This window comes from Xiphophorus maculatus, chromosome 12, assembly GCF_002775205.1.
Source record: "Xiphophorus maculatus strain JP 163 A chromosome 12, X_maculatus-5.0-male, whole genome shotgun sequence".
NCBI lineage: Eukaryota > Metazoa > Chordata > Actinopteri > Cyprinodontiformes > Poeciliidae > Xiphophorus > Xiphophorus maculatus.
Window position 1 is genome coordinate 12,993,387 of NC_036454.1, and position 24,127 is coordinate 13,017,513.

The following is a 24,127-nucleotide window of genomic DNA, read 5'->3' on the forward strand; positions in this document are numbered from 1 at the left end:
TTGAAAAAAACATATTGTAAGACGTTTCTGCGGTAGCCTACTCTTTTGTAATCAAGAAACACAGGCAGAGCAAGATGACGAATTAGCCATTTTAATTAGTAAGCGGTTTGTACAAAATATATAGATTTTGTACTCCTCTTGAGAAGGTAACATGTTTGACATTAAATGAGTATTTTAGTATTTTAGTCTAGCTGTGTTGAGGACTGGAGTAAATCATTTCAAATAAATTTATCTAGTAAATAAATAAATAAATGTCTGGTAACGCTCATGTCAGCAGCGAGGGAGCGCATGTGCCTCATGCATCCACCCTGTCTGTCCCATTCTCTTCCTCCTCCTCCTCCTCGTCCTCCTCCTTCTCCCTCGCCGCCGGTGTCAGTCTGACTCCCTCTATCTCGCACTTACTCCCTCGACGGGATACCTCAAAGCACATGCGGAAGTTTCCACCCCGGACAGCAGCTGCTGCCTCCGCCGCGGCTCAAATGAGCTTCTGACAGTTGATCGGTAGGAGGGGAAGCAGTGACAGCGAGGAGGTGGGCGAGGCGACACCGCCAGGAAGCACCACAGCCGGATCCGCTGGACTGGACCTCAGACCCGCGCATGGCTTCGCTCGGCAGCGCAGAGCGACGGGCTTTCGCTCTGAAGATCAACAGGTAAGGAAAAACTAAAACCTTATGACTTGTTTTGATCCTTCGGGACGAAAAGAGTGAATGTAAAGCTGCAGAGGAATAATGGGAGGGTGCAGTTTGTTCAGCGCGGAGCAGGCAGCCACATGTTGTGAATAATAAAAGCTGCAGGTTGTTTCACTCTGTCCCGGAAAAAGGCAGCCTGAAGGGCTATCAACTGTCCCAACTTTTCTACAACTTTACTGGAAGCCTTATTAAGACCTGTTACGACAGGCTTGGTAATATTGACAATGTTACCAAGTTCACTCTTATTTCGATACTTTTTTTTTCTGTCCCAGAAAATGGTATAAATTTAGGAAACAAACCTTGTGCTTTACATCTGTCCGTGAGTGTCATTTCCTTTTCTTGACCATGCAGATTCTAATGTGATCATTTCCTGTGGTGAGTTAGCTCTGACAAGTCCAGAGAATTGGTATAAATGAGGGATGTGTGATCATAGTTCCTACTGTGACGCTGACCAGGTGGGAAGGAAGTATGCATATGGAAGTCTATTGTGTCCCATTCCTTCTCTGTTTTTGACTTCTATTATGATTAGACCTGCAGTGACTCAAAAGCTTGTGTGTTTTGTGTAATATTGCAGAAGTCTGACAGTGCACTGGCGTTCATTCACATTGTGAAAGTGGATATAGAGCAGGGGTTATGTTTTCTTCATATTGATTCCAAAGTATTTTCTTTTTTCCCTTTTGGTTTGTTGCAGTGAAAGTAATAATTCTCCGCAGTATTTGCAAATGAACGAGTAGGTCAGTGGTCAATGGGATCTCTTCTTTGTTTCCCCATGCGCAGTAATAATAGAACTGCATTGCTGATTGAAATAGCCAGGAGAAATCGTGGTTCTCTGTTTTTGTGCTGCGCTGTGCAGAGCTGAGCTCAGCGGTTGGGAGATCAGAGAGAAGTTGGGCCAGAGCCTGAATGCAGTGATGAGCCAGCATCTGGGCTGGCTAGACCATGTGATACTGTAGTATTGCAAGGTGTTTGAACAGATTTATGTATTGACTGCGTAGTTTCATTAAGCCTTACTGAACCATTTGAATGCAATAAAACTCTGCAGTTTGCACCGATTAGCACTTAAGAGATTTTTAGTTGTTGCAGTTTCAGAATGTTTTATGTTGCTTTAAATCAGCTTTCTCTCAACGAAGGTGTTCTTATTGCAGTTGTTCCATAGATTGTTATTTTATCTTAACCTGGTTTAAGTTTGTTCACGTCACCTCTAACTTGTCTGTTGTGTTTCATGGATCTTCATGGTATTGTTTGTTCTCTATTGTTCACTAACAACCTTCTGAGACCTTCATGTTACAGCTGTATTTATACTGACATTAACCACAGGTAGACTTACATTTACTATTTTGGTGACTTCTGAAGGCCGTTAGATGTACCTTATGGTTTTATCTAGGGGTGTCGGAGTAAGTGGGGGTAAATATGATATGCTGGCAAAGCATTTCTACATTTTATTTGCTTAAAAAGTACGTACTTGTTTCCTTTGCTGACTGTGCACTGTGAACCTCTCACAGAAAATCCCAATGAAATAAGCTATAGTGCAAAAAGGTTTAAGGTGGAGGTATATTTTTCCTCTTTAGAGCACTGCAAATACCTCATGTCAGAAAGAAAAACCTGAAAAACAACTTAATAAGAGAGGGCTGGTAAACTCTTATCAGAGCAAATCTGTAAACATTAGATAAAGAAGAGTTGTCAGATTATGGAAAATTCATTCTTCCAGGAATGCTTTCTAGAATGAAGCCCCACATGTTTCCTTGTGATCTGTTTGGAGATGGTATAGTGCAAAGAAGCTAGAGGAAATATAATATGAGATAAGGAAACCTCTGATAAGGGCTGCAAACTTATATGTTAAACTGTTCATGCATCTCCTGTTGCTTGAGCAAGTGCTACTAGAATTGGTACTATAATGCAATTTGATTATTGATCGGGAAGGCCAGGTCAGTCCTAGGATTCCCCTCTCGACCCAGTGGAGGTGGTAAAGGGTAAAGAATAGGAACACCCTCCTGGACAATCTCTCCCACTCGTTGCATGCTACAGCACTGGAGAGCTCCTTTAGTAACAGGCTTCTGCATCTTAAACGGACATAAGAGCATTATTGTGGGTCTTTCCTCCCTGCAGCTGTTTCTCACTCAATAAACTGTTTACATTTCTGCTCTTCTTACACAGGTTTCAGTAATCAACAATTAAACAGCACATTTTGTATTTTTTTATTTTATTTTATCCCAATCATCTGTACATTCCTTAAAATCTACATCTTCTACATTTGCTATTTAATTAGAATTCTAGTTATCTTACCTTTTTTGTTTGATATTACTATACAGTTTCTATTTTATTTGTTTGTCACTGCGGTTACAGTTACATTTTCCCACAAAAGGATAGCAAAAAGATTTCATTCTATTCTATTCTATTCTATTCTATTCTATTCTATTCTATTCTATTCTATTCTATTCTATTCTATTCTATTCTATCAGAGTGATTTATTTGTATTCTAGCCACCTTGACTAATACTCACGAATCAGACACTCAGTTTTTCTGCCATCACATCCATGGCCATGTCATGGGAAAATGGTGCCTCCGACTAGTGTAGTGCCACTTCATTGTGGATTTTGTTTTACTGTTTAAGGTAAACCTAATGTTTACAAACTACTAAAGTGGATTAAAATAAAGCAAGATAAAATCTATGAAGTGTAAAATGTTTTTACAACAAAAAAGATTTTATTCTGTATGACTATCATGCTCTCACATACAAGGACACTTTTGGCTTACTCTTTGTTACAAAATTATTTTGGTTCCTTGAGGTTTTCTGGTTTAGCCCCACCACAGCATCTCATTCAGTTTGTTGTTGTGTTGATGACCCACTTTTAGCCAAGAATTAGTTGTCAGGCTTTATATATTAAGCATTATATTTAGATATCACATAAAGTCTGATTTCAGGATGAATTAGCTACTTGGCATCTGTTATACATTTTTACCACTTATAAATAATCTTTTCTCATTTTAGATCAGATTTAGACTGTTTGGACATTGTCTAGCTTTTCCCCAATTATCTGGCAGCATGTTGGTCAGAAGTTGGCATACTTTTCCTTAGTTTTTGTAGATTTATCTTTGAACTGTATTGCTTGGGTCTAACATTTTGAATAACCTTCCACAAGCTTCTCACAAGTTTGCTGTAGTTGTGTCATTTCTTATGACAGAACTGGTGCAAGTGAGTCAGTTTTGTTAGCCACTGTGCTCACACACACAATTTCAGCAACACCCAGAACATTTCTGGGTGTTGCTGATTAGGACTTCATGATGACAACTTTAAAACCTTTATTTCCTTAGGCCTCTTTGTAACTAATTTGGTTGTGTGTTTAGCACAGTTGTTTATTTTGAAGAGCTATTTTTCCCTAAGCTTATCTTGAAATGTTGTCTCAATATTTTCCTACAATAATGTCTCCTCATGATACTATCTGTTTTGTGAGGTACACCAGTCCTTCCTGCAGGAAAACATACTTAAAACATGATGTTGTCCCCTTCGTACCTGACAGTTGGGAAGGTGTTCTAAGTCATGCAAGTTCTCCCTTTTCCTCTCCAAATGTAACAAAGATGATCAAACACTTCAAATTGAGTTTCATCAGCTCACAGGACATGCATCCACATGTAGTGCTTTGTCCCTGAGTTCAACTGTAAACTGTAATCGTTTTTTTATGTTGCTTTGGGATTAGTGGTCCCTCCGAGGGGCCTTTTAGAAGTTGAAGTTGATGAACGAAATAAACATATCTCATTGATTTAATTTTAAACTTTGGGTGCATTGGTCAAATAGCTGCTAAATACAGCAATAAACTAAAGGGGACTTGGAAAGCCAGTCACAAAGAGGAACAGCAGCCACAAGTTGAAACTCTAGAGTTGGAGTAAGATGGAAATATCTTTTTCTTATCATTTACACTGATACACATTTGTAGACATGGTTTCGTTGTGCTTATCAGGCTGAAACAATCTTTTGTTTATACACCCCATAAATATTCTATAGTCCCAGGAGCACCTCCGTGCCTCCACATCTTTCTATCAGCACAGCATGTGCGAAGGAAATCCTACAAACTGAGAACACACCATCACTCACTGGTATCACTTCAGTTTTCAGTTAGGACAGGAAATGTGTTTCTTGATATAGGCACCGAAAAAAGGGGAATGGAGAAGAAGTTTGCCTGTTAACAAATGCAAAACATTCATCATATAAGAGATGACTGCTGAGTTTAGCTGGAAATATAAATATTTAATAATGTCCATTTGAACTTGATGTGATTTAAGAGCATATGGTAACAGGTGTGAGGACAGCTGTGGGCATGCAGCCTCTATTGTTCAATACTTCTAAGTGGAGAGGGGGGCTCTGGATTGTGTTTCATCTGATTTCCTGTGGGTTTTCGGCAGATGTCATCTGTTGACCACCAGGTCTGTTGGTGGGCCGCTCTAGTACTTCTCAGTAAAAGACTGAAATAAACATATCTCTTCAAATCCAAGAAACTTTAAGCAAATTCTGCCTTTATTTTTATGAAAGTCTCTTTTGGACCCAGGTTTTCACTTGAAGCCTCCAGCGACACAATTCTTGCAAATGATGGCTATGTTAGTGTGTGCCTCCCTTCGAGAGGAAGTTGAGTTGTGATGTTGCCGATAGCAGTAAGACTCATTAAGTCTGGAGACATATGATAGGATGAGACACACAGAGGGGGCCATGTATTTGGTTCTCTCACTTCTCTTGTCTATGCCACTCTGCTTTTCTTGATCTCCTGTCTTTTCTTCTTGGCTTAGATTAAAAGAGAGAACTTTGATTCTAAGGAGAAGGATTTTAAGGTTTAGGGAAAAACTCCTCTCGTAGACAAACGAATAGGACTGCAGACAGTTTTCAGAACAAATTCTCTCAGGAGCTGACTCGTTAGGAGTAAAATTAATAGTTTTGTTTACGTCTTTAAATTGATCTAAGACATTATCAGTTATACTTTAAGAATTCGCTGACAAATAGTAGAAGTCTTCCCCCAAGCTGTTATTTTTTTTACATTAAGGCTATGGTGCATAAAGTTTATAGGACAGGAATTTCTCCCCCTTCAGTTCTGTTTGAAAGATAATTGAATGGAAAAAAGTTGAAATGATATAAAAGTCTTTGTGTTTTTTAAGTAATATTATATTATACAAGTTGAATAAATATAAACAAACCCTAAAATTTAATAAACAGACAAACAAAATTATTACTCAAACAATGGAAAGAAATACAATCATTCAGCCACTTTTATATTGGCTTTAGAGCAGAATTATTGTAATTTCTTACGTGGTTTGTTTTACAGATAATTGGAAGTAAATATCAAATTGGTGGATGAATAAAACTTTATGTTTGATAAAATATTTTTAAAATGTATAGATTAAAAAATAAAATAAATAATAAAGGATCAGCTTCTTAAATGTTTCACGCCTGAGGAATAAAAGTCACCATATAATTGCTTTAAAATAAATCTTAAAAGTGATGCGATGAGCACATGAAATACATATACAAAAATACAAATGTATTAAAAACTAAAATAATAAACCATTAACTGAATAAAATTAAATAATTCCAGCACTTTTGTTATGTTACATTTTTAAGAAGTATCTGTGCACCATTAAATATTTCTAATTTCTTGTAGAAAATATCTTCTTATATTTGGAGCAGATATCATATTGGCTTTCCATTTCTGCTGGAGAATGTAGTGACCAGTTTCGGGTTTAGCGTTGTAGGTTAGTTTCTATGCATGACCATAACTGATTAGAAATATCCTTTATTGTCAAACAGTGGAGAAATTCAGATGTCACAGCAGCAAGTTAAAGTAAGTTGGAACATGTATATTCACATTAAGGCAACCCCCCCCCAAAAAAACAAAAAAAACAACAACAACAACAACAAAAAACTGTGCATCAAGGACAAATTTACAACATAAGAATAAAGATTCTGTACAATTATTAAAATAGCATACTCAGATTAAATGAATTGTGCAGCTTAGTGGGGTGATTTAAAGAAACAAAAATGCGTACTATATGCATGTTTGTGAAAAAATGCTAAAACAGCATTATTTATTCCTGTTACTTTAGATAATGTGTATGTTATCTAAAATGACAAAAACTTCATGTAACAGCAATAACCTTTTGAGTTTGTTGGGAACAGTCATGGTAATAAAATCATATAGGTGCTTGAAGGCAGGACCTGCAATAAAGCACTTGTGTGCACCTAGGATGCAGCAGTCTGTCAATGAAGGAGCTCTCCAGTTCAGCAACAGCTGAAACAGAAACAGACGGGTAAGTGGACAAATGTTAAACTCACAATTTAAAGAAATGAGTTCTTTAGCATTGTGTAAAGTAGAAGGTTTAAGAAATTCTCCTGAGGAGGTTTACCTTTTTTCATGTGTGTGTGTGACTAAGAAGCCTGTGAGTGGTTTAAGAAATATGTTAAATGTCTTTGTGTTCAGTGCCTCAGGGAAACTGTAAATGTTAATTCGAAATCATATCTGATTTACAAGTACCTAAATATGTGGCAGTAGGATGAAGTTGTATGTGGAAAAAACACACTTTAAAGCACCACATTTGCAACTTATAAACATTTTATAAAACAAAAGCCCCAAACAAGCAGTGATGGTTCACATTCAGCTTGAACGAGAGGTTTGGGAAGGATGCCAGAAACGCTGACAGGAACCCACCATACACTCAAACAGCAAGTGTCGGCCTGCCATATGTGACATAACAAAAAACTCCCAGCATGTTTCTACTCAGATGCATAGTAGATGATTTTAGGCCCACAACATATGCTGAGATGAGGTATCATGGAAAATTTCCTGACACATTTTGGAAATCTCACCACTATGACGACGGATGATCATTTTAGGAATTTGTCCTCCAGTGACAATCTCATGCTGTCATTATCACAGCACTGGATTTCACAAGCGGGTAAGCTTACCAGTTTGAAACTAGGGAGAGGTGAAGGACATGGTCTACATGCCATAAATATTTCACATGAAAGCTGTGCATGCATTGAAATTATTGTTAAAAATTCTTTGCTCTATTGCGCATGCCCAGTATATTGCCATGAGGCTCCCACATGGTCTGAAAAAATCTTGAAAGAATGGAAAAATTCTCTAAAGATCCATCTGTCTGTTTAAAAAGATGAGCTTGTATGTCTTATTGTCCTGAAAAACAACATTGAGATTGGCCAGAATTAGCAGGTCAGACCTCCTAATCAATATTGGTCAGGAAAAGGCTGATTGCTGCATCTATTGACTACAACTGAGTCCACTGTATACAGAGTGGTGAGTGCTGGAGCAAGATAGTGATTTCAGATATCAGGGACGAGTATTCCAGTCTGAGACTTGGAGGATGCATTAGGCCCCACAAGATTCCACCCTGGGTGGTTGCCCATGTCACACATATCAGAAACCCACTGCCATAAAAAACTGTAGTTCATTTGTGAATTCCTTTATTGTGACTTTTATGTTTATTGCAATACATTTCTGATGACAATATTGATAAATATGGTGAAAAAATTACATACAATACATACACGTAATGCAAAATTTTTAAATTGTTACATCTCTATTACATATAAAGTATTGCAGAAATTAAATATATACCCTGTAGAAATGAGGTATTATTGGCAGACTCATTGATTTTCATCCAATAAGACGGAAATCTAAGACTTGACCTGTGAACATGACCGATTGACATATTTTCAGTTTAATTAGCTAGTGTCTGATTTGTTGAAATATTCTTGTTTTTATTACTTTCTTTTTAAGTTCAGATGACATTATGTCATTGAAGGAACAGTGATAAAGTGTGTGTTTTAGAGAGTGCCACTTTGACTATTTTCAGAGATTTGCAGTAAGGCAGAGATTTTGTGTTTTGATGAGGCTTAACATCCCAGGAACAGCTTTTTTAGACCAAAGTGGTTACATTTTTTTTTTCTTTTGGCAGTGGGGTTTTGACCTCATTTATATATTTCATGGACTTCTTGTCCTGTCATCCAAAAGCTCCAGATGTACTTCAAATTGTCAAATACTTCTTCACTTGAAGTCTTGACTCTGGGTTTGGATCCTCACAAGAACTCATGGTTTTGTTTTGTTTTTTCAGAAGTTTCGATGCAAGCTGCTTTTGGTAAAATGACAAAATCCAAAGCTTTTGTTTTTATCCTCTTGACTGGAGCTTAGCTTTTATATGACAAAAGATGCCCAGGGAGAGGCCCGCTGAAGAGAGAGACAGCTGTTGCCTGCTGTCAGAAGCTGTTTGCTTACCAGTGGTAAAATAATGTCAGCTTGGTTCTACTGGCAAGAGCTGATTACAGTTTTCATTCCCTGGTCTTTTTATAGACAGGCCCCTAATGTCAGTCATTGTTTGTGACCTAACAATCTCCCCTGTGCATGCCTGCAAGATTTTGTGCCTACAAATTATACATTTTGTACATGACTTGTATTGAATTGTAGGTTGAATCATTTTGGTCTTTGTAGGACTGATGAAACATGTAGAAAGGAATTAATGCCAGTGTTGTTAGGAGGTTACTTTGTACTAAGGATGTCTTCTAAGGGAGTTAAGGGAGTAATCTTTCAGATTTTTAGTTGTCTTTTATAAAAACTCAGCTTAAGCACCAAAGAATAAACCATTATTAAAAAGAAATACTGTTTTTGTTTCAAAGTTTTTATGTTAACAGTATAAACTAGAAAAAATAAGTCTAAAGTTTAAAAGTATATATTTTCATATTGATCTGGTAAATTATGGAAGCAGAATTTATAATTCAAAGGCAAGTCAGTTTGACTTAATACAAGAAAGGCTTATAAAAAGTATTCACCTCCCTTAGTGTTTCACCCTTTTCATTTATTTTTGCAAATTAATCAACAGAATTTGCAACAAAATCATTTACAGAATAACCATGAATACTTGACACAAAAATAAGTAATTGCACCACTTACCGTCTTCAAAATGACTGACCTAAATCAGCAGAGGTCCAACCAATTAGAGCTAGTGGTTTCACAAGGGGTAGAATGGAGATTTTCTGAATACAGTGATTTTAGTCCAAAGACATCTGTGTCTAGAAGGTCCATGCACTGGTTAAACAATATTCCTGACTGTGGTTACGGAATGAAGACATCAGAACACTCTAAGGAGATCAGAGAAAAGGTTATTGAAAGTATCACTCAGGAGATGGATACAAAAAAAAATCTAGCATACTGAGCACCCCATGAAGTTCAGTTAAATCATCAAGAAATGGAAGGAATGTGGTTAATGTGTAAATCTGCCTAGATCAGGGGATTGATACTTCTCATAAGCACTGTATGAGTCTTGTAGGGCACAAACCAGAAATGACTTGAATCTTTTTTAAATTTTAGTTTTCTTAAATATTCACTTCTCTTAAACTTTTGCGCATATTTTGACATTACTACCACACGCCTCATGGTATTTTACTTGTAAGTTCTGTAATAGAGCAACAAGGCGTGTACATACTTTTGTAAGGGACTAAATGGGTTGTGGCATTCCTCTCAGAAATCAGAAGCATAAGAAGTATACGGTGAGCTTGAAGAGCATGATAAGTTCCTGACACAATCATTAGCCGGTCTGCTTTGGTGCAAGGTGCAAACATGCTGCTTCGATAAACTAGTTAAGTGACCAACAGCATTGTGGTTGTTTGCAGAGTCAGGTTGTAAGACCTTGTGTGCGCACTGTTGTGGGGGTCGGATCTGATGATTTCAAAGCAACTTTTGCATTAGTACAAGCTGCAGAGTTTCATTGTTTGTCCTTGTAAATCTTGTGGAAACAGGATTTGTGTGTACGTGCTGTTATTTGTCCATGGTAATAGCTTTATAATCCCATTTTTGGTGTATTTCTTGAGCTCACCCTATACAACTGTTTTAATCTTAGTTGTTTTGCTAAACGTTGTCTTCAATCTTTTTATTCAACCATTTATTTCAGTGGCAATGTGGCTATATGTTTGATTAAATACCGCTGCCCTGCTGGACTTTGCTCTTTGTGTAGATTCGTTTGCACACCACCCATGTCTTGACCTTACTGTACTGACTCAGCTTATATCGTGATTTATAGGGACAGTGGAACAGGAATTGAACACCTTCAATAATAATCAGCAGTTGTATTGTGAGAGCAGATATGTCAAGAAACTAATAAGCAATATTGGATCTTACATAACATTAACTGTGTTTACATGCAAATGAAACTGAATGAAGCTGTCTTTCTGATCTGCACATAATGTGTTTTACTACAGCTTCATAGGTTTTAGTGTTCTGACACGCTCTCCTAACATTTTGTTGTCTATGGTTTGTGGAGATAATTAGTAACAGTTATGTTACAACAGGCTTAACAAACTCATGAGACTGACCAGAGGGGAAGCAGCCAGCAGTGTGACTCATTTGCTCAAGTCTTTTGCCCTTTAAATATTTGCTGTGTGGATGTATCACAGTGAAGCACTTCTGACATTTGATAAGTAACACAGGCACTTATCAAACCTGACACAAGTAAAGGATTTTTTGTGGAAGGTTTGGTCAATCTCCAATCTCCTATGACATGGTAGATTAATTATGAAAAAATAGACGATGAACCCACTCTGAGGATGTGGAATGTGAGGAACAAACTGGGGCACTGTCTCCCAGTTCTTGTTCTCCCTTCCTTTTATAGGGGTAGCTCTAGGAAAGCACAGACAAACACTGTCTGCCCAACATTTCTGAATACTCCTTTATCCATCTGTCATGTTGATTTCCTGCTTGGTTTGACCCTTGAATCAGAGTGCCATCATTTAATCCAAAGCTGGTTTATTTTCAACTTGACAAAGCATTTCAATGTCAGTGGAAATTTGCTAGTGGAAGCAAAAGCATAGATAGTCCAACTCAAAAATTAATGGAACCCAATGTGTTTTAGACAAAATTTGGATCTAATATCATTTAAAGATACATTCTTTCTGAAGGAAATGGATGAGGTTTTCAGAATTTTTTTTGTAAAGTCTGTATCTGTATCAAGTCAGAAATGCACTAATGTAAGATTTTATGGCCATTTTATAAACAATAATTTTATTTTTTTTATATGTGATCTTCAAAATTGATTTTTGACCAGCTCCAGTTTTCTTTTATGAATGACAAATAACAGTTGAATATTTGTTTTAGTAAACTCTCGTAATAAAAGTCTAAAGTAAAATGAAACAACAATTTCTCCCAAAACAGTTTGTTGCCTTGTCTGACTTATTTTCAAACATTCCACAGATGAGGAAAGTCTTCACTCAGTGACAACTTCCAAACCAGGGAATGTTGTTGTTAATGCAACATAGAGTATTTGCATATGGTGTGTTGGCTGAGCGGAAGCTAATTTCTTGGTGCATCTACAGCACAGATAAATGATGCTAATTTCCTTTTTTCTGCCTTATGATCATAAAGCCTTACAAATATCTGTTTCTTATTTTTATTCCAGGCACAGTTCTGCAGAGGTTAGACGGAACTTCATTGGGAACTATGGCTTATATCACAGTCGGTCCAACTCCAATTCGTCTCCCACGGCCTACGTCAATGTGGTGAGTTTCATTCTGTAGGAAAATAATACATTAGTGTTTGAGTTCAAACCTGTTTATTCTATTGATATCCCACATCATCATCTTAAAATGTGCCTTTGAAATATTCAACTAATTCTGAGGTAGCATAACTGCATGCAAGGAAATGGAATATTTTATTTCACTGATGTTTTTTATGCTTTTCCTGCTATTTAATATAAACTTTAAGGATCACTGTAAATGTAATCTGTTGTAATATTGTTATGGTTTGCAGAATTTTTTCCCCTAATGCAGCACTCTAACAGCTTTAGTGTTTGTAAGCGTATCATCCTCACATCCTCTTTACTGTCATTAGCCTGGAGAAAGACTGACTCAGTACAGTGTCTAGTCTTGGAGATTATTCTTTAAGTCCAAAAAATCTTCAACAAAACAAGAAAATGCCTTAGCAAAGACGAATGTTTGAATAATCACAGTGGATGGGAATAAGCAGGTGTGTCCAGTAAACATGCAAAAATAATTAAAACGTACAATTATTTTGCTAATTCAATTTAAAATACACAGCTCGCATATTAAAAGGACTCTTCATAAATAGTGATATCTTTCAACTGTTTACTATTTTTCATTCACACTTTTATGACTGAAAGATAATGATTACACAACATCTTGTTTCTAAGAAGCTAGAATATTTAATCAGACCACTAAAAATGAAAGCAATTTAAAATGATTTTTAATGATGCAATATTGTCTGTTCAGAAGATGGCAAATAAAATCCTTCAGAAGGAGAAAAGATGCCCTTGCTAATGGAGCTAGTTGTTCAGAGTGCTATCCAAACATTTTAATAGAATGTTGGATGGAAGAACAGCTTTGGTAGAAAACAGCCTTTAGTAGGTTCAAAGCAAAAGACCATTTTAGAGTTCAGAGGAGATTCACAAAATGTGGACTGGACTGGAGTCAGAGCCTTGAGAGCCACCACATACAGATCTATCTAGTTCATGCTCTACATTGTTCTGTTCTGCTCCTTCTGTTAAATCACTCCTGAAGCAAAGATGTTAGAAGTTTGTCATCTGGTCTCAAGAGAAGAAGGAACAGACTATTTCTGAGTGATCCAAAGTTCTTTTTTTAGATGAGGGTACATTTTGGTCTTATCTTTGGGAGCTACATTTCTGAGAGGGACAAACAGTTTTTACAATCCATGATGGGCAAGGGAGCCAGGTCACCTGCTGGTGTTGGTCCACTGTGTCATCTTAAGTGCAAATAAAGCACAGACATCTGTCGGAAAGTTTAACGTTTCTCTCTGGCAAGCTACATGTAAATGCTGATTTTCACATTTTCCAACAGGACTTGACACCTACCCACTCTGCCAAAAGTACTAATACCTCCTTAAATGAGGTATTAGACTCATTTAAGGAGTCTAATACCTCCTTCAATGAGGTATTAAACTCTATGGCATATAGTCAATCTGAACCTCCATTACATCTCAGGAGAGCCACAGGCTAAACACCTCCATGCCACACTGCATTGTTGCATTAATTCATGTAGAAGGAGCCCCAACTAGTATTGAGTCAATGTCCTGTGTTTCTGTATCTAAGATCCTTTATTTTTTGGTATCATGTATTTTTGGCATTTGCTCAGAAACTGAATTTTTTTTTATCATTAGCTCTAAGCCATCATAATTCAAAATAACTGAAATAAATTCTTTAGGATATATCACACTGCGTAGAAAATCTACATGAGCTTCTGAAATATATTACCTTTTTCATATTATTGTAATTCAATGAGATGTACCTTGATAACAATACATGTTTCCTAAACAAGGTTTGGAAAACTCTGGATTTCTTTCTACAAAGGAGTGACTAGCATCATTGCAGGTTAGAGCATAGCAGGTTGTTATCACAGTTCTTCTGAGCAAACAAACACAATGCTGTAGTCTAATCCTGTGCAGGGATTGGTTCCCACACTACGCTTCAAGACTTTCTGTGGGACCCTTTGAGTCCCTGTCTCTGCCTTCCAGTGTTTTATCTTCCACTTCCTTCTTCTTTTTTTATCCTAGCTTTTCTCTGTCATTTCATCCTACTCTGCTGCTCTACATTTTTGTCACTCAAAAGTTTACTAAAGCTCTTAAGTGCTAAGTCTCTTGACATATCTGTAGCGTGACTTAGCTGAAACCCTGTTATACTTCCCTGGCTTTGATCCTTGAGCTTCTCAGCTGACGTGGTTTCGGTTGCACTACTTAGACCATTCACCCCACTCTTCCACCTCCACCTGCTGGCATCCAACACTGTTAATCTGTAACCTGCTTGAGTTGGGAAATGGGTCAGCGTCTAGGCTGCTGACTGGCACTGGATGGGGCTGTTTACCTTGCAGCTTATGAGGGGGAGCAAATGTTTAATATGTCTGGATTTGGCATGCAGGGAGAGAGGTTTTAATGCCATAATCTCTGGGACAGTGGTTTTCTTGTTATTCAGCAGTGAAAGCTGAGGGATGAGTGAGGGATATTCACTGTGTCAGTTGTGCTTGGAAATTTGTGTGTTGCCAGTTGAGTGTTATTTTAGTTTTGCTGCAAAAACGAAGAGATTAAACGAAAAGCTTTGCATGATATTGTGTGCTGCTCTTGTTTGCCCCTGTGCAATCTGTTCCGGTGTTGAAACACTGGTTGAAAATGGGAGCGCTTCAGTGATGTCACTTCCTACAAAGCGTTGGTGGTTTATAAGCATGTTCAAGTTTTTAGTCTGAATGTCAGCTAATAGAAAGCAGATGGTACCATCTTTTGCTTCAACTGGTCCTGATGTTGGTTGTTTCCCTCCACAATCCTCTGTAGTTTTCGTCTTCTATGAATAAGAGGATGAATGTAAAGAGGATCTGTTTGCTAGCTTGTGGTTTAGTTTCAGTAAAAAGCAATCAGCGTCAGTAGAAACGAGCAGTAGTGCAGGTTCCCATATCCGGACTGCGCCATTTTGTACACTTCCTCTTTAAAGTGGCACTTTTCAGTTGTGAGCAGGGTAAGTCTAACATATCTGTTTGAGTTGTGCAGGTACTAACAGAGACTTTAAAGCTATGTTTAAACGCTCATATGTCTGTGGTGAGGTTAAATTAAGTTCTACATTTTAAAAATGTTGCTTGTCTTCGGTTTGTTTGCAGTCTCATCTGGCTTGACAGGGTGGATTATAATAGCAAAGTGTTGGAAGGTTCATCAGTTTCTTGAATAATCATATCTGATGTATGCTGAAAATGTTTAAATCAAAGAATTCATTATGTTAAATCTTGGAGTATTTTTTCTCTTTTATCCTAATAATGAATCATTTGAAAGCTTGAAGTTTGTATCATCTGGTCAATCTGCTTTAGAAAGTAGATTTTGCAGAAATATGATCATCATCATTGAGAGTTGATTGAATACTTGAGGAGTTTTCCTTTCTCCCTTGTGTTAACTCTGCAGAGCATCATTCACAGATTACAAGCATGCATGCATTAGCATTCATTATTTTGGGGGGGGGGGGGGTTCATGCTCTGCACTAAAATAGAGAGAGGCTATGCTATGATGGTTGTTCTAGTTCTGAGTAAGAGTGCCTAATTTGGAATTTTGTTGAGGCACACACCATCTCTGTAGAATCAAGGTGCTTCACCTGTGTACACAATATTATACCGCATAGCTCTTTTAAAATTGCTATATTTTGTAGCTTGCTTACACAGGTGCTCGTGTCATTAGTTGTGCAGAGAAATGCGCTTCAGGGTGCGCGGATGTGCAAAAACATGTCTGCAGGCAGACAGAATTTGCTCTGCCTGTAAGAGTTGCGTAGAGCAATGACTCATGTTGTTGCTGCAAATTTCCCCACCTCTCCTCTGTGCCCATACTGCTCATGAGTGCGTGCATGACATTTGCAATAATACCTCCATACTTTTATTTTTCTCTTTTCCACCTCCCCTACACATAGTTTTAAAAATACACTTTTTTAAGTGTAGGAGCATAAGCAAGATTAAAAGCTTGGAGGTTCTTTTGTAAGCTGTTCTGAATATTTATATGCAAGAAGATGCTATTTGTCTTTTTTGCATTTGTGCATTGTCTTTGTAAACTGCTTTTAATATTTCAGAAGAAGACTGCTGTGTTTCTGTAAGCTGTCTGTTTCTGCACCCTGTTAACAGATTGGAAATCTGCCCAATTTTCTGTTACTTTCCTGCAGGTTCCTCTTTTTACCAGCAAACCAGCTTAGCCTGAATACTTTGTCTTTCCTAATCAGTTGGACATTTTGCTTCCAGTTGCCTTACAAAAAAGGCTCACTTAAACATTGATCTTGGGGATTTGTTAAAGTGTGTATTGAAGTGATTATGTTAACTATATGCAGAATTGCCTTTATCCCTGTATGTTGAGATAATTATAGATTTCCTTTTGATCTGCCTGAGAGGAGATTGGGGTTTTAGAGTTTCTGTCTAAAAATAGACTCACTAAGAACAGAAAAGGCCCAGCTGTCTAATACAAGCCAAGTTTTTTCCAGTTACTATTTATGTCTGTTTGTGTGTCTTTTGTTCCGAGACAGGTATGAGCTATTAGAAAATAGTCATGATTCAACTTGTTTGGTCCTACCGCCCCTTTAAAAAAAAAAAAAATTCTGCACTGTTTACAGTAAATTACACAAGTATACTTGCTAGCTGAACCTATTCACATATTCTCAGATTACTACCATCAACTTCAATGTATTTTATTGCCAGTTTGCACAATAGGTCAACATAAGTAATGAATAACTATGAAGTAGGAGGATAATTATCCATGGTTTCTCTTTTTACTAATAAAAATGTAAAAAGATGTGATTTATTTTATATCCACCTTTTTAATCTTCCAGATATTTTGGGATATGTCTCTACTTCCTTTGCAACATTTTCACCCATTCATCCAGTTGTGCTTATTCTTTGCAACAGATATTCCCACCTGAGCTGTGAATATCTGCAGCTTCTCCAGAGTTACAGTGATCCTCTTAGCTGCTTTCCTGATTAACTTTTTCCCTGTCTAGATTAGATGAAAGTCTGTGGTTCTCATATTTTCTTGCTTTAATGTTGTTGAATGTTGCCATGGTGATCCCACTTCTCACTTTAAGCTCACTCAGATCAGTATCATGTGAGGGTGTGAAAGTTGCATCCAAATGGACAGGGGTATTTGTTTTGACATCAAGTTGCACGCAGCAGACTCTTATCAGCCGTCTTCTGAAAGTAAATTTGTGCGACTGTGTTTAATTTCATTTCAAAGTAAAGACGCCGTAATACATTTGTAAGCTGCACTTTTCAGATTTATGAAGAATCCTGAAGGTATTCTTTTCTTTCATCTTCACAGTTGGTCCACTGCATTACTTCCATGTAAAATATATTGAAAGTTATGCTTATAATATGACAAAAGTCCTGCACAAACTCATTAGCCAAAATATTAATAATTTATTTGCATCTTTACCTAGGGTGTTCATACCTGGAAATATCTGATCCTTTAAATAAATCACATATAATAATTTTTGGGTAAATAATTAATTTCTTTGGAGATGTAAACCTTTAGTGCTTACTTAAAACATTTGATTATATTTGCTGCTAAAATGCCTTAAGATTTCTTTAGTCTCCTTCCATCAGAAAACATAACTTTCATATCTATGACCTGTGGATTTCTCAGCCTCCGGCGTATGACGCAGTGGAGCCATTGGACCTGGAGGAGTTCCTGATGTCACAGTTAAGAAGTGAAGATTCAGATCTGATGCATGAATTTGGAGACTTCCCTGACGATGACATGAAGGTGGAGCAGGTGGAGAAGGAGCGACGTACCATCCGGCACTCTGTCCCAGAGGATGGGTGGGTTATGAGCCAGAAAACATCAAAGGGAGGAAGATTTATATAATGGCCACAGTTTCACAATCTCTTAGAGAAAGACTTTAAGACACCAGGTTTTTATTGGAATGTTTTCTTTCATTTCTTAAACTATTTTGTAATTTTATCTTGCTAGACATGTGTGTCCTGCACCTTGACCATGACTTTCAGATAAGCTAAGAAGTAGAATTAATGGTTTTCAGATGTCTTTGAATGTCTGCTTACATATTTGCGTGTCTACATATTTTTTTTCTCTTCTCATTCCTTTCCTTTCAGAGGCGACTTAGATCCACATGTGAGAGATTGCGTGAAGAGTTACACCCAGCCATGGCTGGTTGTTTCCAGGAGGTAAACTCTTCAACTTTGTTTCAGTCCAGTGATCTCCATGTTTCCCTGAATGACAAATATCAACGTTCTTTACATCGCATGTTAATCCTTGTTGTCTGTGTTTGTGCATGTAAAGGTGCCAGGGGGATGGCTGGAGTGCATATTCAGAGCGAGTTGGCCTGCATAAAGTCCTGCATAAGCAAATCTTTGAGTCTGATTTCCAACCAGAAAACAAAGACAAACCAGTAAGAAGCCTACTTACTTACAGCACTCCTTGTATAACGTTTTAATTCCAGCCTCTTTTGAATAGTCTAAGCACCAAATAGTCTGTTAATCAAGCTAATGTGAAAGACACTAATATTTGGCTGATTAACCTGGTTTATGGAAGGTTTTTGACATTTATTCTCTTTTCAACAATGAACAAAGTTTGCACAGAGTGGCTCAATGCAAATGCAAATGTAGTATTCCTGGCTGGAGTGAATATTCCAGACATCACAACATCTGTTTTATCACATGACCACCTAGTATGTAAATATATTTGCATGTTGGCCACTGAAAATAGCTGACAGTCAGGTAGACACGAAGCCTGGGAATCATCTCTGCATTTAGCTGATGTGATAATGCAGACTTCACATAATCTTTTTCATGTGTGCATGATTAGATGTTTCATTTGGTATTTTAAGTAGCTATTGACCCTTTAGAAAGATGCCAATCTCATCACACTGTGCTCCTCAGCATTCACTCAGCGTGCCACAATTGTTGCTATTCACTTTCACATTGTTATTATGCCACTTGCAGTTGACTCTGGACTATTTAGTAACAAGTGAACTTTATTACTGGACTTATACAGGTAGCATCCTTTCACAATAACACATTTGAATTCCCTGAGGTCCTGAGGATGACCCACACTATCACAAATGTTTGCAGAAGCAGTCAGCATGCTAAAGTGCTTGTTGTTGCACCTATGAAAGCAAAACATCCCTTGTGTTTTCAGTTGGTACACACAGCTGAACTGATCTCTCAAAATCCAGCTTGCTCCCATGTACATGTGTATGGATAAATTAATATTTGTCCACTTTCCTTGTAATCAGACTGTTTTTTTAAAAGAGCTGCAGGAAAAGCATAGTCTCTTTATTTAAAGTGTCTTTTGTTGAAGACGCTTTACTAAGAGCAGTATGGCAGTCCATACTGATGAAGGCCTGAGAAGCATGAATGTGAAAAGCAAGGGGGTGGGTTCTTTAATGCTGAACACAACAGTGTGTTGTTATTCTTATCACTCCCTCCACTGTGAGAATGGCTCTTTCAAGTTTAGTTAGCCTCGTTTGCACAGAAATAAAATGTACTATTTTCCCAATTTGTTTTTTTTAACATTCTTTATTTAGGAATATTATAAATCCAACATATATGCATATGTATATTTTATACATGCACTTACATAAAAATCACTTACAACAAAAAAGAGAGAGAGAGAACGAACAAAAAAGGGGGTGGGGGACTCAGCAAACATTTAAATCCATTTCGTCAATTGATATTTCTTAGAAAGGTCCTCATGGGCTCACATGAAAGGGAGGCGTACATATCCAGTATCTTTCATTGAAAGAGAGAGATATACAAAGGGGGCTGACACAGCTTTTTTATGACCCAAAGCATCTTTATCCGTGTGGCCATCCAAAGTGGGAAATAGCTGGGGTCCATACACTCAGAAAAATGTCAATTTTTACATGAAGTTTTGCTGTTATCTTTTCCATTATATACACATTCTTAAATTTTTCTTGCCATTGTTGAAGGGTGGGGGGCAAAAGCCAGGACAGAGTTATCATTTTCCTTGCTACTAGTAGCAGAATCTGAAGTAACTGGACTTTCTTTTCCCCAATATCTTCTCCTAGGGTCAAACCCAATATATAATGCAGTGGGTTCAGTGGTAATGTGAACCTAAATATTTTTTAAATTTCTGTCTGAAACCCCTGCCAGAATGGAATCAGTACTGGGCAGTCCCAAAAAATGTGGGTGTGATCCCCAATCTGATTACAGTTCCTCCAGCACAAATTTGTAGCATTTCTGTCGTATTTTGAAATACTGAAAGGTGTTTTGAAAAATCTCATTCTTAATTTCCAGTCAAATTCCTTTCAACCTGGACTGTGGGTGATCTTAAAACCTTTCTTACAAATCTCCTCCCACTCCTCATCTTCAATAACAATATTCATTTCTAGTTCCCACTTTTGCTTTATATCTATAGAATTGTCAGATAAATGCATCTGTAAATATTTATATAGATTAGATATAATATTCCTCTTATTATTTTCCTCCACACATTTTATCAGAAATATTTCTAAAGGTAATTTATTTTGTTTCAAGGTAGGCCATTCTTTGTGTGATAAAAGGTAATCCCTTAATTGTAAGTACTTATAGAATTCTTTTGAGCATAATCCATATTTATATTGTAACTGCTTAAATGACTTAAGGGTTTCTCCACTGAATAACTGATTTATTCTTATTAATCCTTTCTGTGCCCATCTCTGATAACCCGTATCCAGTTTGTTTGGAAAAAAGTCAGTAATCTTGGCTATTTTTGTTATGCGTGATATTGTTAAAGGTGCTCCCATTTTCTTCCTCACTAGAGACCAGACTCTGTATGTACAATTAATCCACTCATTTTCAATTTTTAAATCCTTCCAATTTTTTCCCTCCATAAATGGCATCGCTTCAAGAGGTACCAGTGGGCATGCATTGTTCTCCAGACCAATCCAGTTCGTCTCCTCATCCTGTACAAGCCACTCGACCACAACACGAAGTTGTGCTGCCCAGTAGTACAATTTCAGATTAGGCAAACCAAGGCCACCTTTTTCTCTTGGGTTTAACAATAATTTCTGTCTGATTCGTGGTTTCCTCCTTTGCCAAATAAAGCTATTAATAATTTTATCCAAAATTTTAAAAGTGGAGGGAGGTATCCAAATAGGTAGTGCCTTAAATAGATACATTAATCGTGGGAGAACATTCATTCTCACTGTTTCTATTCTGCCCAAAAGGGACAGAGGAAGAATCTCCCATCTAGACAGGTTTGATTTTATTTGTGTGATTAATCTACTATAATTTCTATTAAATTGTTGCGAGGTTTGTGGTGTAATCATCACACCTAAATATTTGAATCCCCTCTTGGACTAATTAAAAGTGACCTCTTTATCTAAACCTGTAGGCCATTTTCCCACCAACATCATAACTTCAGACTTGGTTTCATTAACTTTATAGCCTGAGATTTCTCCAAAACCTTTTAAACTAGTCATAAGCCTAGGGGTTGAGCTCAGAGGGTTAGAAATATATAACATAATGTCATCCGCATATAATGAGATTTTATGGGTGACTCCACCTGCTGTTACTCCATGAATTCTGGGGTCTGTCCGTATTCTTTCTGCCAGGGGCTCGATACTAATAGCAAATAGTAGAGGCGAAAGAGGACATTGCTGCCTACTTCCTCTTTTTAAACCAAATTTCTTTGAGGAGTGTCCATTCACCCGTACTTTGAATGTGGGTCCAGACTGTAGCACACCAATCCATTTGATAAAGTCTCTATGAAATCCCATTTTTGCCAGTGTGTGTTTCAGATACTGCCAGTCCACGCTATCAAATGCCTTCTCAGCATCAAGGCTGAGAGGCATTGAAGGATCCTGTTTTTGTCTCTCCATAGAGCTCACATTTAAGGTTCTCCTTATATTATTTATCCCTAGACGTTCCATTATAACCCCTGGTTGGTCTGGTTTAATTATTGTGTGGGTAAATTTTTGAATTTGGTTTGCCAGTATTGTAGTTAAAATGTTCAAATCACAGCAGAGCAAACTTATTGGTCTGTAGGGCGAGCAATTTATGGGGTCTTTGCCCTCTTTGGCAATTATAGCTATTATTGCTTCTGACCAAGACTTTGGGGGATCCTTATTTGTGAAAGGGCGTAATTAAATACTCTTTGTAATACTGGCGTGACCTCAGCTTTAAAATGCTTATAAAATTCCGCAGGGAATCCATCAACTCCTGGCACTTTATTGTTCTATAAATTTTTTATGACCTCCTCAATTTCCTGTTTTGTGATTGGATCTCTCATTGCCTTGGCATCATTTTCAGTTAATTTTGGTAACTTAATTTTACCCAATAAATTCTTAATCTTCTCTATTTTACTGTCTATTTCCTCTGAATCATAAAGTGTCTCATAGTGAGCTGAGAAAGCTTCTGCAATGTCTTTAGAATGGGACAGCATTTTCTTTGCAAAAGGATTCATTATCTTTTCCACTGTGTGATCAGCCTGTTTCTTGTGCAGCTGAAATGCTAGTAGCCTGCTGGCCCTATTCCCTGATTCATAATACTTTTGATTGGCAAACCATAATGCTTTCTCTGCCTTGTGCGTCAACAAGATATCCAGTGTTTGCCTGTATTCGCCAAGAGATTTTAAAGTAGTTTCATCATTAGTCTTTTTATGTTCCTCCTCCAATTGTCATATGCGATTTTCTAACTCTGCTTGTTTTTTATCGTGTTCTCTTTTGATTTGGGATGACAAAGAGATTAACTTCCCCCTCAGCACAGTTTTTCCAGCTCCCAAAGAGTTGACACTGATACTTCCCCATTTTCATTGTGTTCCATATACTCAGTCCAGTCTTTTTTAATTCTTTGAACTATTTCTGGATAATTTAGAAGTGAAACATTCATTCTCCACTGTTTAGGTTGGTTATTGTTCTCTAAATTTATTGTCATAACAACTGGACCGTGGTCTGATATTGTTATTGGTTCAATATGGCAATTTGTAACTTATGTGGATCCCTCCTTAAAACAAAAAAAGAGATCTATTCTGGAGTAGCTTCCATGGACCTTTGAAAAAAAGGTGTAATCACACGCCTTGGGGTGGCTTTGACGCCATATATCTACTAGCCCCATTTCTTCAATCAAACTGGGCAGAATTTTAGACTTCTGGGGCTCTGGTCTCTGTTCAAATGGGTATTTATCCAATTTGTGGTTCATCACACAGTTAAAATCCCCTCCAGCTAGTATAAATCCATCAGCTTTTGCTGTCAGAAGAGCTGAAATGTCCTTGAAGAAGCTAGGATCATCTTCATTAGGCGCATAAATGTTTAAGAGGGATATACTCACTCGTCTAATTGTACCTACAGCCAAAATATAGCGTCACTTTTTGTCTTCATACGTGTTCTCTACAACGAAGCCTAGTGATCTATGACATAAGAAGGCAAATCCTCTTCGTCTGCCCCCTTCACATGAAGCACTGTAAACCTGCCCTACCCACACCCTTCTGAGTTTTTTATGTTCTGTCTCATTAAGGTGGGTCTCCTGAAGCATTGCAATTGAACAGTTCAGCCTTTTTAGCTGGGTCAAAATTTTATTTCTCTTTATTGGATTATTTACTCCATTTATATTATATGTGATTACTGTTAATGTATCCATTTTTGTAGCTTAAGGTTTTTGAGTTTTCCCCCTCCTTTTCCCAATTTGTTTAACGAAATAAGTTCCCCATGTTGTAAAATGTGGAAAATTATAAATTCACCAACCAACCTGCTCAGGTCACTGCCTCATTTTCCTAGTGGTGATTTCTTAGGCCAACTTCCCATGCTGGCCTCTTTGTAGTTTTTCGGTCACAGAGTGACCAAATCCCTGGTTCCCACAGTTAGGCAGTCCCTGCCACCCAGCTCCCTTAAAGCACCACTTCCACCCACTGCTTGCTCTGGTTAATCATCCAAACCCAAAGGCCCCCTATTACTGCTGCAGGCTTCCC

The 24,127-nt window shown here is 37.5% G+C and overlaps 1 protein-coding gene across 2 annotated transcripts in view; it reads left to right on the plus strand.

Moving 5' to 3' along the window:
* Window positions 1-366: 366 nt before the first annotated feature.
* The window catches only part of dock8 (dedicator of cytokinesis 8), a 62,913-nt gene continuing 39,152 nt past the window's right edge, over window positions 367-24,127 (plus strand). Inside the window, exons 1-5 of one of the 2 annotated variants that reach the window (XM_023343436.1) lie at window positions 367-650; window positions 12,129-12,228; window positions 17,846-18,021; window positions 18,313-18,384; window positions 18,500-18,608. In XM_023343436.1, the coding sequence (XP_023199204.1) occupies window positions 598-650; window positions 12,129-12,228; window positions 17,846-18,021; window positions 18,313-18,384; window positions 18,500-18,608 (510 nt within the window). In that variant the 5' untranslated portion in view covers window positions 367-597. Of the gene's footprint in view, window positions 651-12,128; window positions 12,229-14,952; window positions 15,204-17,845; window positions 18,022-18,312; window positions 18,385-18,499; window positions 18,609-24,127 lie in introns of those variants that run through there. The other variant, XM_023343437.1, reaches the window with a different exon arrangement.